A 16,716-nucleotide genomic window follows, 5' to 3' on the forward strand; every position below is an offset into this window, starting at 1 on the left:
ACAGATGGCAAAAAAAAAAGCATAATAAAAGATGTTGAACCAAATTAAAACAATGAGATACCATTACACATTTATTAAAATGGCCATAATCCACCATGACACCACCAAATGCTGACAAGGATATGGAGCAGCAGGAACTCTCATTTATTGCTGGTGGTAATGCAAAATGGTATGGCCACTTTGGAAGACAGTTTGGCAATTTCCTAAAAACTAAGCATACTCTCACCATACCATCCAAATATCACTCTCCTTGGTATTTACTCAAATGAACTGAAACATCCATGTAAAAACCTGCATACAGATGTTTATGGCAGCTTTACTCATAATTGCCCAAACTTGGAGTTAACCAACAAGTTATTCAATAGGCGAATAAATAAACAGTGGTACATCCATATAATGTTAATAAAATGTTAATAATAATCAAGATCGAAATGAGCTATCAAGCCATGAAAAGACTTGGAGGAAACTTATTTGCTTTTTACTAAGTGAAAGAAGCCAGTATGAAAAGGCTACATACTGTATGGTTCCAAACACATGACACTACACAAAAGGCAAAACTATGGAAACAGTAATAAGATCAGTGGCTGCCATGGGTTAGGGGGAAGGAGGGATGAATAGGTAGAGCACAGAGGAACTTTATGGCTGTGAAACTGTTCTACAAGATACTACATGGTTGACACGTCATTATACATTTGTCAAAATCCAGGCTGATTGTGGTGGCTCACATCTGCAATCCTAGCACTTTGGGAGGCCAAGGCAGAAGGATCCCTTGAGCCCAGGAGGTCAAGGCTGTGGTGAGCCATGTTTACACCACTGAACTCCAGCCTGGGCAACACGGCAAGACCCTGTCTCAAAAAACAAAACAAAACACAACAACCACCCATAGAAAAGTGAGGCCTAACGTAAACTACGGACTTTGGGTGATTCTGATGTGTGATGTAGGTTTATCAACTGTAACAAATGTACCACTCTGGTGCGGGATGTCAATAGAGGGGTAGGTTGTGCATGGTTGGGGGCAGGGGGTATATGGGAACTCTGTACTTTCTGCTTAATTTTGCTATAAACCTGGCTGGGTGCAGTGGCTCATGCCTGTAATCCCAGCACTTTGGGAGGCCGAGGTGGGCAGATCACATGAGGTCAGGAGTTCAAGACCAGCCTGGCCAACATGGTGAAATCCCATCTCTATTAAAAATACAAAAATTAGCTGAGTGTGGTGGCACGTGCCTCTAATCCCAGCTACTCGGAAGGCTGAGGCAGGAGAATCACTTGAACCTGGGAGGCAGAGGTTCCAGTGGGCCAAGATCGTGCCACTGCACCCCAGCATGGGTGACAGAGCGAGATCCGTCTCAAAAAAAAAAAATTGCTATAAACCTAAAACTTCTCTGAAAAATAAAGATTTTTAATTAAGAAACAAAAACCACAGTGAGATATCACCTTATACCTATTAGGATGGCTACCATCACAAAAGCAGAAAATAAATGTTGGTGATTACATGGAGAAAATAGAACCTCATGCACTGTTTATAGGAATGTAAAACGTACAGCTACTATGGAAAAGTTTGGCAGTTCCTTAAAAAATAGATTTACCATATGATCAATCCAGCAATTCCACTTTTGGGTACATACTCAAAATAATTGAAAACAAGATCTCAAAAAATATTTGTTCATAGCAGCATTATTTACTATAGCTGAAACATCGAAGTAACCCAAGTATCCGTGGACAGACTGAATAGATAAGCAAAATCGTGTGTGTGTGTGTGTGTGTGTGTGTGTACACACAATGGAATCCAAGTATCCATGGACAGATTGAATGGATAAGCAAAATCGTGTGTGTGTGTGTGTGTGTGTGTGTGTGTGTGTGTACACACAATGGAATCCAAGTATCCATGGACAGATTGAATGGATAAGCAAAATCGTGTGTGTGTGTGTGTGTGTGTGTGTGTGTGTGTGTACACACAATGGACTATTATTTAGCTTTAAAAGGAAGGAAATTCTGACATGCTTCAACATAGAAGAAACTTGGGGACAGTAGGCTAATTGAAATAGGCCAGTAACAAAAAGACAAATACTGTATGATTTCACTTACATGACATACATAAAGTAGTCAAAATCACAAAGACAGAAAGTAGAATGGTGGTTTCCAGGGGCTGGGAAGATGGAAGAATATGGACTTTAATGGGTATAGAGTTTCAGTTTTGCAAGATGAAAAATGTTCTGGAAATAGATGGTGGTGATGGTTGTAAAACAATGTGAATGTACTTCATATCACTGAACTGTATAATTAAAAATGCTTAAGGTGGTAAATTTTAAGTTACATGTATTTTACCACAATAAAAAATGGAAAAATAATTTTTTGGGAATAATTCTATATATTTTTTCTTTTTATAACTATAAGAATTTAGAAATTTATAAAACGATAATGGAAGAAGATAGAAAATAGTAAGTCATATAATAAAGTATGTATCATTTACCCAAGGTAGGTTTTACTGCTAACTACGCTGTGTAATTTTATAATTTTATAACTAAAACTTTGAGTCAAGGCCCTCAGCCATAGTTGTCTATGTGACCAGCCAACTCTGAAGGCTTAACATTTAATCTGATTTATACTATAAAATAAAAAACTATTTTAAATAGTTTGGGAAAAAATAAGCCACATCTAAAAAATGCATAATTACTGTCTAACACATTCATGAACAAGGATGTAAAAATCCTATCAAAATGACAGCAAACTGAATCCAGCGACATGCAAAAATTGTGTTTAGCCCAGAAAAGCAAGTTTATTTAACGCTAGAAAATTAATTAATGTTAATTTATTACAGTAACAGATTAAAGTGGGGGAAATACACAGAATCATGTAAACAGATGTATGAAAGCATTTCATGAAATTTAACATTTATTAATTTCTTTTTAAAAGTGCTCAAAGCATGATGAGGACATGTTAAAAAGAAAGAGAAGTCAGCTTGAATAGTTGGACAAGTGTGGAACAATTGGAGCATCAACATAAGTAACAAAAATAATGGATTACACTGCACTGACTAAAATAGATGTCATTTTCTTTTGGACACAAGACAAACTGGTAAAAGATCTGAATTGGAATTTACAACAGTGGAAACATGAAGGGCGTATAAACAAACCAAAAGATGCTCAGCTTCATTATGAATCAGAGAAAATGCAAATTAAGGTTACAAGATACCATTTTACATGAACCAGATTAATAAAATAAAAAAGGATGCAGAATAATATAAGCTGCTATATATTGCTGTTGGAAGTAGTCCAATCGTTTTAGAAAAACAATTTGGTATTTATAAAGTTGAACATGTACATAATTTACCACCCAACAAGTTTACTACTAGGTAAACACCCTAGAGAAACTCTCAACATAGGTGCCCTAGGAGATATGTGAAGAATGTACGGCATTATTTATAACTAAAATAAGAAGTTGGGGAGAGAGGAGAGAACCTAAATGTCCTTCAACAAGAAAATGAATAAATGAATTACGCTTTATTTATATGATGGAAAATATAAAGCAGTGAAAATATTTGAATTCTAGTTACATATAAGTAGCAGAAATCTGAGTGAAAAAATAGTACTTATAAAATGCCATTTGTATAAACCTTACAAAGAATGTGAACATTTAATAATAAAAATTTATACTATTTAGTAATCCACATATGGTAAAGTTATAAAGAAAAGCAAATTGATTACGATTCAAAAAGTCAGAATAGTGGTTACCTCTAGGAGCAGTGAGGGGATGAGCTCAGGGCATACAGGACTTAAAAGTAACGATAAGGTTCTATTTTCCATTTGGAGAGTAGGCTCCCGGTTGTTTATTTTATGACTGTGTTTATAACTTCCTTGCACATTATAAATGTTCTTTTATATGTATAAATTGTTAAGAAAATGAAAATGGGATATTATGACAGTTGTAAAATTATCAGGAAAAGAAAACATCAATATAAAAACAAATGAGAGAGAAGACAAATGTTTGTTTTTAAAGGATAACCATTCAAGAACATCAACCAATCGGCTTTAGGGTCTTTATTCTAGCTGTTCCACCAACCTAGGTATCAGTTTCTTTGATATCTACTTGGCTAACTCGTTCTCCTTCTTCCAATCTTTGTTCTACTCCCCCTTTTCAAGAAGACCTGCCCTGACCACCTCATTTGATTTTTCCATCTCCTACCCCCTGATCTTGGTGCTCCTGATCTGTCTTACCCTTAACTTTTCTTTCTTCTAAAATCTTTTTTTGTAATTTTTTATAGAGATGGGGGTCTCACCCAGGCTGGTCTTAAACTCCTGGGCTCAAATGTCCTCTTGCCTCAGCCTCCCCAGGCCACCATACCTGGCCTAAAATCCTTATCACCTTCTAACACCCTACAAAATTTACCCATTTACTATGTTTATTATTTATCTTCTGTCTTCCCTCCTTCCCCCACTCTGTTAGAATGTAGTAATATGAATGCTGGTGTATTCCATATGCCTGAATAGTTGACACTCAGCAAATGAACTTTTTTTCTTTTTTGTAGAGACATGGTCTTGCTATGTTGCCCAGGCTGGAGTGCAGTGGCATGATCATAGCTCACTGCAGTCTCAACCTCCCGGGCTAATGCGATCCTCCCACATCAGCTTCCTAAATAGCTAGTACTACAGGCATGCATCACCATGCTAGGCTAATTTTATTTTATTTTAGTAGAGATGAGGTCTGGCTCTTGTTGCCCAGGCTGGTTTCAAACTTCTGGTCTCAAGTGAACCCCACCTTGGCCTCTCGAAAGTGTTGGGATTACAGGCATAAGCCACCATGTCACGCCCTTCTACTTCATTTTAACAGACAGCTCCTGGATAATATATCAGTCCCATGTTTCCGTTTCATAAATTATTTCTTTCACTGATAATGCATAAGTTGGGAACAACTTCAATCAGATAATATGACCCAAATTAAATTTTTGTGAGTAGTCTATCAAAACAAGGTCTGTTGATTATATCACAATGTTTGAACAACATTTGTTTTAGTTATGAAATTGTTACAACTAGTTTCAACCATGAACAAATCAAATATTAATCAGGAGTTTAAGGGCAAACTAAATGGAAAAGAACAATAAAAATATTATTACCATGTGTATATAAATGATCTTCCATAATTTACATAGATAAATGTATCCAACAACGTACACTGCAAATAATGATGCAATCTGAAATTTAAAAAGAAATTAGAAGTAAAAAAGATGAAATGAATAGCTACAAGAATGAAGAATATATTTATTGTTGTTTCAACTGATTTATATCTACACACAGAGTGAGTTCTTTTGTTTTCCTTTTATCTGCCAATTTATTATTAAATATAGTCAATATATTAGTATAGAAAATATTGGTTGATTTTTCTCTCTGACACACAGCTCTCTCAATCATGTGAATTGTCTACTTTGTTGATTGTCCAAAACAATAATCATTTTAATTTCAGGTCAACCCTACTGTCAACACGTACAATTAAAAAGTGCCTTGTCCAATCAAAAAAGATGAAAATGTAATTATAACATGACAACTAATACATAATTGGGGAAGGTACATTTAACTGAAAAATAATTATGCAATGCATGTGTGCATAAAAATACGTTAATTTCTGCTTGCTAGTCACTCTTTACAAGTATCTCCATTAGCGTTCTTTCGTTAATACAAATATTCAAGAGTTAGTTATAATCAAATTGATCAATTTCAAATTAAGAGTACTTTCGCTGCTAAGGTATTTTTAACTTTCTTTTCCATTTGGAAGAAAATTATATGTTATATATCAATAATTCTAAGAGTACTGGAATTAGATGAATTGATTAAATGATGATACAGTATCTCTTACATGGAGGTAATATGTCAGACAATGCCTCTACACCCTTCCTCATAGAGAAAGCAATTCAAATTAAATTCTTCCTATCTTACTACAAAAGCATAGCATAAACAGACTGCAAAATAGCTGAATACTTAAACTATAACTTGTTTCATTCATCAAGTTTTTTTATCTCTAAAGCAATCTACAACAAATTTTTTCATTAGTGAGAAAAACAACTAAGTTTCCCTTTATTCAGAGTTACCCATGGAGAACACTGCATTTCTTAGGGTGCCTGATATGACATAACAACTGTGGGGAAGTGTGTGTTATTATTCAATGTAAGCCCCACAGGGAGACAAAATACCTCCCCTGACCCTCACCTCCACAAAAAAGCAGGCAGTCTCCACTATCAGGAAGCAATGAGAATGCTCCCTTTTCACCCCAAGGGCTAAGCAACACACAGTACATTTACAGGGTAGAATTTTCAAGAGCGAATCTCAGAGACAATTTTAAACCAGAAACTGATTGAAAATGTCATCAAACTAAGTTAGACAAAGGAGTCTACAAGACAAGATCAAAGTAAAAAGTAAGTACAAATAGAGCCTATTTTAAAAAATAATGATAAAACCAACTAACCTTACTGACACCTACTAAGTACCAGGTACTGTGTTAAGAATCATATACATTACTTCATCTGGTCCTATCCGCAACCCAATAAAGTAGGTTCTTTTATTATCTGTATTTCAGAAATGAGAAAACCTAAACTAAGAAAAGTTAACTACTTTATCCAAGTTAAGAGGCTACTGAATAGAATTAGGACTCAAATCCAAGTCTAACTTCATTTCTCAAGCAAGACGTTCTAAAAAATATTAAAAAGCGGCCAGGCGCGGTGGCTCACGCCTGTAATCCCAGCACGTTGGGAGGCTGAAGCTGGCAGATCACGAGATCAGGAGATCGAGACCATCCTAGCTAACAAGGTGAAACCCCATCTCTACTAAAAATACAAATAATTAGCCAGGCATGGTGGCACGCGTCTGTAGTCCCAGCCACTTGGGAGGCTGAGGCAGAAGAATCACTTGAACCTGAGAGGTGGGGGTTGCAGTGAGCCGAGACTGCGCCACTGCACTTAAGACTGGGCAACAGAGCAAGACTCCATCTCAGGAAGAAAAAAAAAAAAAAGCAACTCTTCAACTGCTTTATACAAATATACCAGTACAATAAAAAAAATAGGCAGGGGAAAAAAATGAGTATGTAACTCATTTTTTTTTTGAGAGTATGTAACCCTCTCTCAACAAACTATCTCCATTTACAGTGGGCATGAGTACATGGAAAGGCAACAGATAAATTTCCAGACTGGTAGAGAGAATTTTATAAGAGATGAACTGGTTAGCTATTTATCCTCTAATCCTATGTGTCTGTATTCTACATGCAAGAATGTACACAACTATTCATAAAAGAAACATTTTACGTAAGAGAAATACTATTGTTAACTTAAGAGAAATACCTGAAGTTATAGCACTAGTCCTCTTTTCAGCACTTAACGATACTGAATAACAAAGATAAGCATTCTTACAAATTTGAGTTCAATAAATGCATTATGTTAGGAAGTAAATAATTAACAATCATTTATAAATAATCCTACATATTTCTCTACCCTGAACTTTCTTTTGTTCAACATTCCTAAAAAATGTTTTAGAAAAACATTTTTCCTGTTCCTGTTTTAGAAAAACATTTTTCCTAGAAAATGCTTTAGAAAAACATTTTTCCTAGAAAATGCTTTAGAAAAACATTTTTCCTAGAAAATGCTTTAGAAAAACAGTTTTCCTAGAAAATGCTTTAGAAAAACATTTTTCCTAGAAAATGCTTTAGAAAAACATTTTTCCTAGAAAATGCTTTAGAAAAACATTTTTCCTAGAAAATGCTTTAGAAAAACATTTTTCCTAGAAAATGCTTTAGAAAAACATTTTTCCTAGAAAATGCTTTAGAAAATCATTTTTCCTAGAAAATGCTTTAGAAAAACATTTTTCCTAGAAAATGTTTTAGGGCTTAGAATCATAGAACATCTCAGTTATAATTTTATGCAAATAAGTTCATAGTCAAACATGCTAAGCTTAAAACAGCTTAAAATATAATCACCTCACCTGAGTAAGAAGTACAAACTGAGCAAACTGCCAAGGAAGCATGAAAAATACATTGGAAATGCAGAGTGCAATCAAACTTCCTCTATAAAGTTTTGTAGCCCTTGAAAAGATAAAATAAGTGTTAGTAAGTTTAAACACGAAATAGTCTAGCATGGCTCCAAACTGCTGCAAATTAGAATCTCGAAATATATATGATCTGGTTATAACACAACCTAAACATAAAATGCACCAATGGGTTAGAAATTATACCTCCTGATACTCAATTACAACAATTTTCTTTGAAAGGTAAATACCCATTATTGCTAACAATAACACAGAGAGAAGGAGGGTGGCTGGGTCAGTATATCCATGAACATTTTTTTCAAATTATATTTTGGTGAATCCAAGACTGAATATTTAAAAATACTGATTCAACAGATTCATTAGTTAGAAAGGCAGAAGATGCCTATGAAAAGATGATAGCAGCATATTCTAAGTGCTAAGTATTATGCAGATAACTACTGCAAGAATGCAGAATAAGAGCTAAGCGGCTGAGATTTTATAAGCATGTGAGATAAAAAGTTGGGTCTGGCACAGGTAGGATAACACAGAAAACTTAAGTGGAGGAAAAGATATGGGGGCCACTCTGAAGCAATCTTTAGAGATCTCATTTTGGTACTGACTTGTAATTTAGGAGATTTTTAGGAGGGTAAGATGATTTTATCCTCTAAATCTGCGAGCCAACGCAAAGCTCCCACACATGTCCATCTTCACAGAAGTGGAGTGTGCATGTTAATATACTGAGGTGATGAAGTGTAGGCAGCTCGGATACAGTAAAGACATCCTGGTTAGATAAACCTACCTGGAGCATAGAGCACCATTATGAAATGCCTTTCTTCACTTCCCCAAGTATCCCTTCTCTAAAGGACATACCTCTCTGCTATTTTAATCCAACAAAAGTACTTTTAAACTCCAGATAACCTTTTAATGAGTTATGAAATCAACTTATGGAATAAAATTCAGCATTTAAAAATGGAGATCAGCAGAGTGAAACAGAATATATATGACTATATCCTATTTACGAGGGGTTCTATTCTGTAAAACTTTTGTTTCAGTTGTGTGCATACATGTATGTGTATACTAAGCCACAGTGTAAAACATATTTCTTATTTCTTATAGATCATAGTCCAAAAGTTTGAAAGCCGCTGTCTAAAATAAAGTACTTCTCTACTGCTTTTGAATACTAAATATGATTTTCATTTTATGGGTAACAAGAGACATTAAGATTCCTGAGCAGAATTTAATACCAATCTGGCAGTTGGGTAAAGAATGCACAGGAATGAACAGAAAACAAAGAAAATCCAGTTGGTGATCAAAATAGCTCTGACCCAAGAAAACAGAATCAGAAACATAAATATTGCCAAGAATAATAAAAAAAGGCTAAGAACAATCAAGAAAAAGCTAAGCTCTGCTAGTATTAGGTGACTATATAAACTAAATTTCTAAAAATGCTCAAAATTCAAAACTGGACAAAACCAATTTGTTAAAATATACCACTAACCTTATTTATAAATGATTCCTAGCATTAAGGAATAGTCTCTTTTCCGGTTTTATAACAGTATCCTCAGCACTGCAGCCTGCATCAACACTGCTCAGCTTCTTCTTGGCTCCCCCAAGCCATCACCACCCACCACCTCCCTCTAATGTCATAATATGTCAACTACAGGTAGAACTCAAGAACTAAAGGAAATGGCTGCTCTTCCAAAGGAGGCAATGGCAGTAATAAGGATGAAATATCAGAAGATGAAGATGGCCAATAGAGAGAAGGTTACTATCCTTCAGAAAAAAGACAAGATGTCTGCCAAAGCTTCAAGAAAGGAAGTTTAGCAGGTTTTCCCTCCAAAAAAGACTGCAGTGTCCAAGAAAGCAAAATGAAAGCCCACACTTCCAAGCAACCAGTCATAGCCACAGCAGGCAAGCAGGGAGCCATGACAACTAAGGGGCATAACCAGGAAAGCCATCGCAATCAGAACTGATAAGCTGCCAATGAAGATGGCGAGGAAGATCAAGACGAGATGGATCTGAACCAGGAGTGGTGAAAGCAACAGCTGATTCAGCTTCAGATGGCCAGGAATATGAGAAAGGAAATGTCAACTAGAATATGAACAGAGACAATGAAAAAGGCTCTAAAGAAAAGAAAGTTCTCTAAAACTTTTCAGCAAAAAGTAAAGACAGGTATGAAGAGGTGGGTAAGTCTGAAAATGACAATGATAAGAGGCTAAAGAAGACATAAAAAGCTTCCCACAGAAGCACCTGGAGCCAAAAACAGAGAAGGACCCAATAGAAGGCAGCCCTTGAAGGCAGGAAACAGCAACTGGAGAGGCCCCATCCTGGTAGGCAGAATAATGGCCTCCAAAAACATGTGTCCTAATCCCTGGAACCTGTGAACATGTCATGTCACTTTTATGTACCACCACAGGATACATAAAAGTGGAAGAGAGGCTGAAGAGAAGGTTGGAGTGAACTGACAAAGAAGGACCCAATCCAGCATTGCTGGTTTTGAAGATGAAGAAGCCACAAGCCAAGAAATGCAGGCAGTCTCCCAAGAAATGAAGGCAGCCTCCCAAGAAATGCAGGCAGCCTCTAAAAGCTAGAAAAGGCAAGAAAATTGATTCTCTCCCCTCCCACTCTGTGCCTTCAGGAAGAGTGTAGTACCTCCAATACCTTGATTTTAAAACTAAGGAGCTAGAAAACTTCAAGGTAGTAGATCCCAGTTTGTGGTGACTGGTACACAGCAACAGGAAACTAACACTACCTTCTCTGGTACAGATGGACTAAAAGAAGCAGCACTCAGTCCCCGGAGCAGCATCCCCATGCCCACTTAGGGACAGATCGGATCAGTGAGTGAAAGAAGAATCAAAGGTTTGCCTTCGCTGGATTTAAGACAGGAGCAGAGGTAGAAAAGCAGGAAGGAACTAGAGACTGATGGGCAGTCTGCTGTCTGCACTATACTAGAGAAAAAAGCCACGGTAAGAATGTGAATGTGGAAAAACAGCATCTGTAGTGGTGAATCAAAGACTCCTACAGCACAACACTTCTTACAGAGATGTTTGAGAAGGGACCGTTGCTCAAGGTGCCTCAGAACCAACAGGGCAGAGCTAAAGGTTATGAATTCATAGAGGTTCACCTTATTTGAAGGTGCTAAAGAAGCTTTAAACCCTATAAAAGAGGAGTTTAAGGGACAGCAATAAAGCTGGAGCTACACCGACTTTAAAAAGCTAATGCAAAAACATTACCCATCCCATGTTCTATGAAGGGTCTGTCTAAAGACACTACTACATAGGAGACTAAAAGCCATGTGACGGTTCTATACTTGCTGTAACAATCAGAGGGAAATAGATTGCCCAAAGGGTTTGGCATAACAGACTTCATCAAAGTTCTTCCAAATTCGGAGGATCACTGAAAAGAGTTATCAGTCTGAGTCATCTTCAGATTTTTATCATGCTTTGTTCCATTTTTCCATAGCCCCCATTTTGTTTCATTTTTACCCTCTGGAGCAAGGCAGCTATATTCAATATTTGTCAGCAGAAAGGGAGAGAAGTGTGAATTCTGTGAATTACACTTTGCCCCAAAGGATTGTATCTTACAGGATACACTATAGCATAACCAGCCTTCACCTTCTTTCTACTCATTTTCAGGAAGTTATAGTGGTAACAGAAGAAGACTTGAGAAAGTGGAAATGACAGAAGTGAAAGCAATTTGTTCCTTCTCAAGCAGTCACTGTGGACCACCAAGAAAAAGGAAGAGGAACAGAAGGCTGATGGAGGAAATGTTTTTGGTACTATTTTTAAGTTATACTCTTAAATATTTTTACTAATAATGGCATCATACTGGTAAATTATTTTATTATGTTGACTTTATTATGGAAGCTTAAGAAATTCTAGTTTAAATTATTTAATGCCAAAAGAAATAAGGTTAAGTCAAAGTTACCTGAGAATATGAGTCACAAGCAACATTTGAAGAACAAGAAATGGATATGAGAAGCTTTTGCGGAGAGGTGGTGTCCACATTACACAGGTACACTGAAAAAAAAATTTGTAGTATAGTATACTTGCTAAATTTACTAAGACAGACATTCCAAGTAAAAATTGCTATTTATAAATAAAATTATTTTTAACAAATAATTTAAATGGTATGTTGTAAAACAAACTACTGGACTTTATCCCATAAACAGCAAAACTAGCATGTGAGAAATATTACTGACAGAGACACATGTGGCTTAAGATCATGTAAAGCATTAATATTATGAATTGTCAACAAGAAAATACCAAAAAAGATGCAACTACATCTTAAAAGGAAAGGGAGGAAAGTACCAGCAAAAAAAAGTTCTGTCAAATTTCAGAATATTTTGAGTTGATTATTTATCTATTGTTTGTCTTCTTTCCCATGAATTTCAGCAAAACTATCCATAACCAGCACTTGAGAATTCTTGTAGTCATCAATTTTAGTATTTTCATTCACAGTGCTGCTACAAAGGAATATTCCATTTTTGGTTTTACTTCTTTGCCTAAGCTACCCTGGGTGGCAAAATATTTAAAAGTAGGCGGTGGAATCAAATTAAGTAATGAAAGTCCTAAAATTGTGAAGTATAAACCTTTCTGAAAAGCTCACTTTGGACATAATTAAGCAATGTACTATCGCAGTTGTAATAATGTCATTTTTCTGTATATATAATAAATACATTAGTAAGTTCATCCTTCCATCGACAGAAAACCGCATAGAATTAAATGCAAGCAATCTGATATTATTAAGTCACACTAAAATAAATTATGTCTTTCAGTGCAAGCAGGGGTACCTAAAAGACTCCACAGAATGACAAAGACCATGTCAGAAATAAGTGTTTCCTATATTTTAGCTCTACCTCAGACGACTGAATATTTCTAGTACTGCTATAGAAAGACTGAGTCAATTTACTCCTCTTTTCTACCGAGCCCACCATCCTCTATGAAACTGACATACATATCTATTTATGAATGAACTACTCATACAAGGGAATGCTGAAAAGATCTGATGGATACTCTTGTTACTGAATATTACTGAATGTCTGTTGATAATGTATACTGTTGTTACCAGAATGCAATTTTTAAAAGCTGTTAGTTTATTAGATTAACTGGAGAGTTCAGTAGGATTGACAGTAAGATACATGGGCAAACCACGTTTCATTGCCCTTTACTATGCTTCACAGATAAGGTCTGTCACAAACTGAAGGTTTGTGGCAACCCTGCATCAAGCAAGTCTATCAGTGCCATTTTTCCAATAGCATGTGGTCACTTCATGTCTCTTTGTCACGTTTTGGTGATTTTCATGATATTTCAACCTTTTCTTTTTTTTTTCTTTTTGAGACAGAGTCTCGCTCTGTCACCTAGGCTGGAGTGCAGTGGCACGATCTCGGCTCACTGCAAGCTCTGCCTCCCAGGTTCACGCCATTCTCCTGCCTCAGCCTCCTGAGTAGCTGGGGCTACAGGTGCCTGCCCCACGCCCGGCTAATTTTTTTTTTGTATATATTTTTTAGTAGAGACAGGGTTTCACTGTGTTAGCCAGGATGGTCTTGATCTCCTGACCTCGTGATCCGCCCGCCTCAGCCTCTCAAAGTGCCGGGATTACAAGCGTGAGCCACTGTGCCTGGCCTATTTCAACCTTTTTCATTATTACTATATCTGCTATGGTGATCTGTGATCAGTATTCTCTGATATTACTATTGTAATTGCTTTAGGTGCCTTGAACCATGACCAATAAGATGGCAAACTTAATGGATAAATGTGTGTGTTCTAACTGCTCCACCGATCAGCCACTCTCCCATCTCTCTCCCTCCCATCAGGCCTCCAAATTCCCTGAGACACAACAATATTAAAATTAGGAAAATTAATAAGCTTACAAGGGCCTCTAAGTGTTCAATTAATAGAAAGAGTTGTTCATCTCTCACTTTAAGTCAAAGGCTAGAAATGATTAAACTTAGTGAAGAAGGCATGTAAAAAGCTGAGAGAGGCCAAAAGCTAGGCCTCTTATGCCTAACAGTCAGAAATGCAAAAGAAAAATTATTGAAGGAAATTAAAAGTGAAACAACCTTATTGCTGATATGCAGACAGTTTTAATATTCTGGATGGAAGATCAAACCAGCCACATTTCCTTAAGTCAAAGCCTAATCCAGAACAAAATCCTAACTCTCTTCAATTCTACGAAGGCTGAGAGAGGTAAGGAAGTTGCAGAAAAGTTTGAACTAGCAAAGGTTGGTTCATGAGGTTTAAGGAAAGAAGCCATCTCCGTAAGATAAAAGTACAAGGTAAAACAGCAATGCTGATGTAGAAGTTGCAAGTTATCCAGAAGATCTAGCTAACATAACTGAGGCAGGTGGCTGCACTAAACAACAGATTTTCAGTGCAGATGAAAAAGCCTTCTACTGGAAGAAGATGTCATGTAGGACTTTCCCAGTTAGAGAGAAGTCAATGGCTGGCTTCAAAACATCAAAGGACAGGATGACTCTCTTGTTAGGACCTAATGCAACCAATGACTAACTTGAAGCCAATATTCATTGACCATCCTAAAAATCCTAGGACCCTTAAGAATTACACTAAATCTACTCCGCACATGATCTACAAATGGAGCAACAAAGCCTAGGTAAGAGCACATCTGTTTTAGCATGATTGACTGGATATTTTAAGCCCATTCTTGAGACCTACTGCTCAGAAAAAAATATTCATTTCAAAATATTATTGCTCATTGACAGTGCACTTGGTTACACAAGTGCTCGGGTGGAGATGGATGAGGTGATTAATGTTGCCTTCATGCCTGCTAACACAGCATCTATTCTGCAGCCCATGAAGCAAGGAGTCATTTCAACTTTCAAGTCTTATTATTTAAGAGATATCTTTCATAAGGCTCTAGCTGCCATAGTGATTCCTCTGATGAGTCTGGACAAATGAAATTTAAATCTTCTGGAATGGATTAACTATTTCAGATACCATTAAAATCATTCTAATTCATGAGAGGAGGTCAAAATGTCATCATTAATAGGACTTTGGAAGAAGTTTATTTCAACCCTCATGGGAGACTTAGATGGGCTCAAGACTTCCATGGAGGAAGTAACTGCAGATGTGATGGAAATGGCAAGATAACTAGAAATGGAGACTGAAGATGTGACTGAACTGCTGTAATCTCATGATAAAACTTAAAGGATAAGGAGTTGCTTCTTAAATGAGCAAAGGGAGTGGTTTCTTGAAATGGGATCTACTACTGGTGAAGATACTGTAAACATTGTTGAAATGACAACAAAGGATTTAGAACATGACATAAACTTAGTTGCTAAAGCAGTGGCAGGGTTTGGGAGGACTGACTCCAATTTTGAAAGCTCTACTGTGGGTAAAATGCTATCAAACAGCATCACATGCTACAGGGGAATCTTTCATGAAAGAAGAAATCAATCGATGCAGCAAATTTCATCGTTACCTTAAGAAATTGCCACAGCTATCCCAATCTTCAGCAACCCCTCTGTCAGCAGTTGTCAACATCAAGGCAAGACCCTCCATCTGAACAACTTGCTGAAGGTTCAGATGATCACTGGCAGTTTGTTTGTTTGTTTATTTTGAGATGGAGTTTCATTCTGCCGCCCAGGCTGGAGTGCAGCTGTGCAATTTCAGCTCACTGCAGCCTCTGCCTCCTGGGTTCAAGCGATTCTCCTGCCTCAACCTCCCAAGTAGCTAGGACTATAGGCACCCGCCACCACACTTGGCTAATTTTTTTTTTGTATTTTTAATAGAGAAAGTGTTTCACCATGTTGACCAGGCTGGTCTCAAACTCCTGACCTCAGGCGATCCGCCTGCCTCAGCCTCCCAAAATGCTGGGATTAGCAACTTATTTTTAAATTAAGGTATGTACATTGTTTTTTAGACATAATGCTATTTCACACTTAATAGACTATAGTACAGTGTAAACATAACTTTGATATGCACTGGAAAACCAAAAAATTTGTTATGACTTGATTTATTACGATATTCACTTTACAATATCTCTGAAGTATGCCTGTATGATCAAAATTTGCAAAGTCATCAGTCTCTGTACAAAAACAAGTATTCAAACAAGCAAGTATTCAAACTATGCAATGTACAATTTGAGAATTTTCTTCATACGGACGGTTCCCCCACATTTGTCACCCACATTCAATGACGTTATCATTCCTCCGAAATTCGTTGCATTTAATAGCTGAAGTCACTCAGTTCAACAAAACTGAATTACATCCTCTGAAAGTAGGGACAAGAAAACCCAATTACAGGACTGTAATGAAGGGCAAGGTCTTCTCCCTCCAAAGTTCTGAGTACATGAATTCAAATGTCCATGAAAGTGCTTTCTATTGTTTCTCCAATAACACAATGTGTTTTACTAGATCTGGTACAAACATAATTGCCATTCCAGATAATCTCATATAATCTGAAAACAGTGAAGAGATTTGGTTTAGTCATGCCTTACGTTTCAACAAATAAATATTTTTTCTTTATCTCTAATTTTAAATGTAAAATAAAAAGTGTGACAGTTTAAAATGCCAATGCTTTTTAAAGGCATTATTTTGAAATTTGAGAATTAAAGGAAATATACATGTGAACTGCTTCAAAAAAGGGTTATACAAATGTATGTTGTCTCTAAGTACAAGAAATCCATTTATTGTGAAAATAAATTCAATAAAAATCTCATGTTTCAAACTGCTAACATCTAGTATATAATTTTTATC

The 16,716-nt window shown here is 36.5% G+C and overlaps 1 protein-coding gene across 1 annotated transcript in view; it reads right to left on the reverse strand.

The window, feature by feature from the left end:
* The window catches only part of LOC103784145 (protein C-mannosyl-transferase DPY19L1), a 104,400-nt gene that overhangs the window by 16,616 nt on the left and 71,068 nt on the right, over positions 1–16,716 (reverse strand). Inside the window, exons 8-10 of the mRNA XM_063605678.1 lie at positions 11,928–12,019; positions 7,959–8,058; positions 5,111–5,188 (exon numbers count right to left, since the gene is read on the reverse strand). Coding sequence (XP_063461748.1) covers positions 5,111–5,188; positions 7,959–8,058; positions 11,928–12,019 — 270 coding nt within the window. The remainder of the gene's footprint in view (positions 1–5,110; positions 5,189–7,958; positions 8,059–11,927; positions 12,020–16,716) is intronic.

The sequence above is a fragment of the Pan paniscus genome, chromosome 6 (assembly GCF_029289425.2).
Source record: "Pan paniscus chromosome 6, NHGRI_mPanPan1-v2.0_pri, whole genome shotgun sequence".
Lineage (NCBI taxonomy): Eukaryota > Metazoa > Chordata > Mammalia > Primates > Hominidae > Pan > Pan paniscus.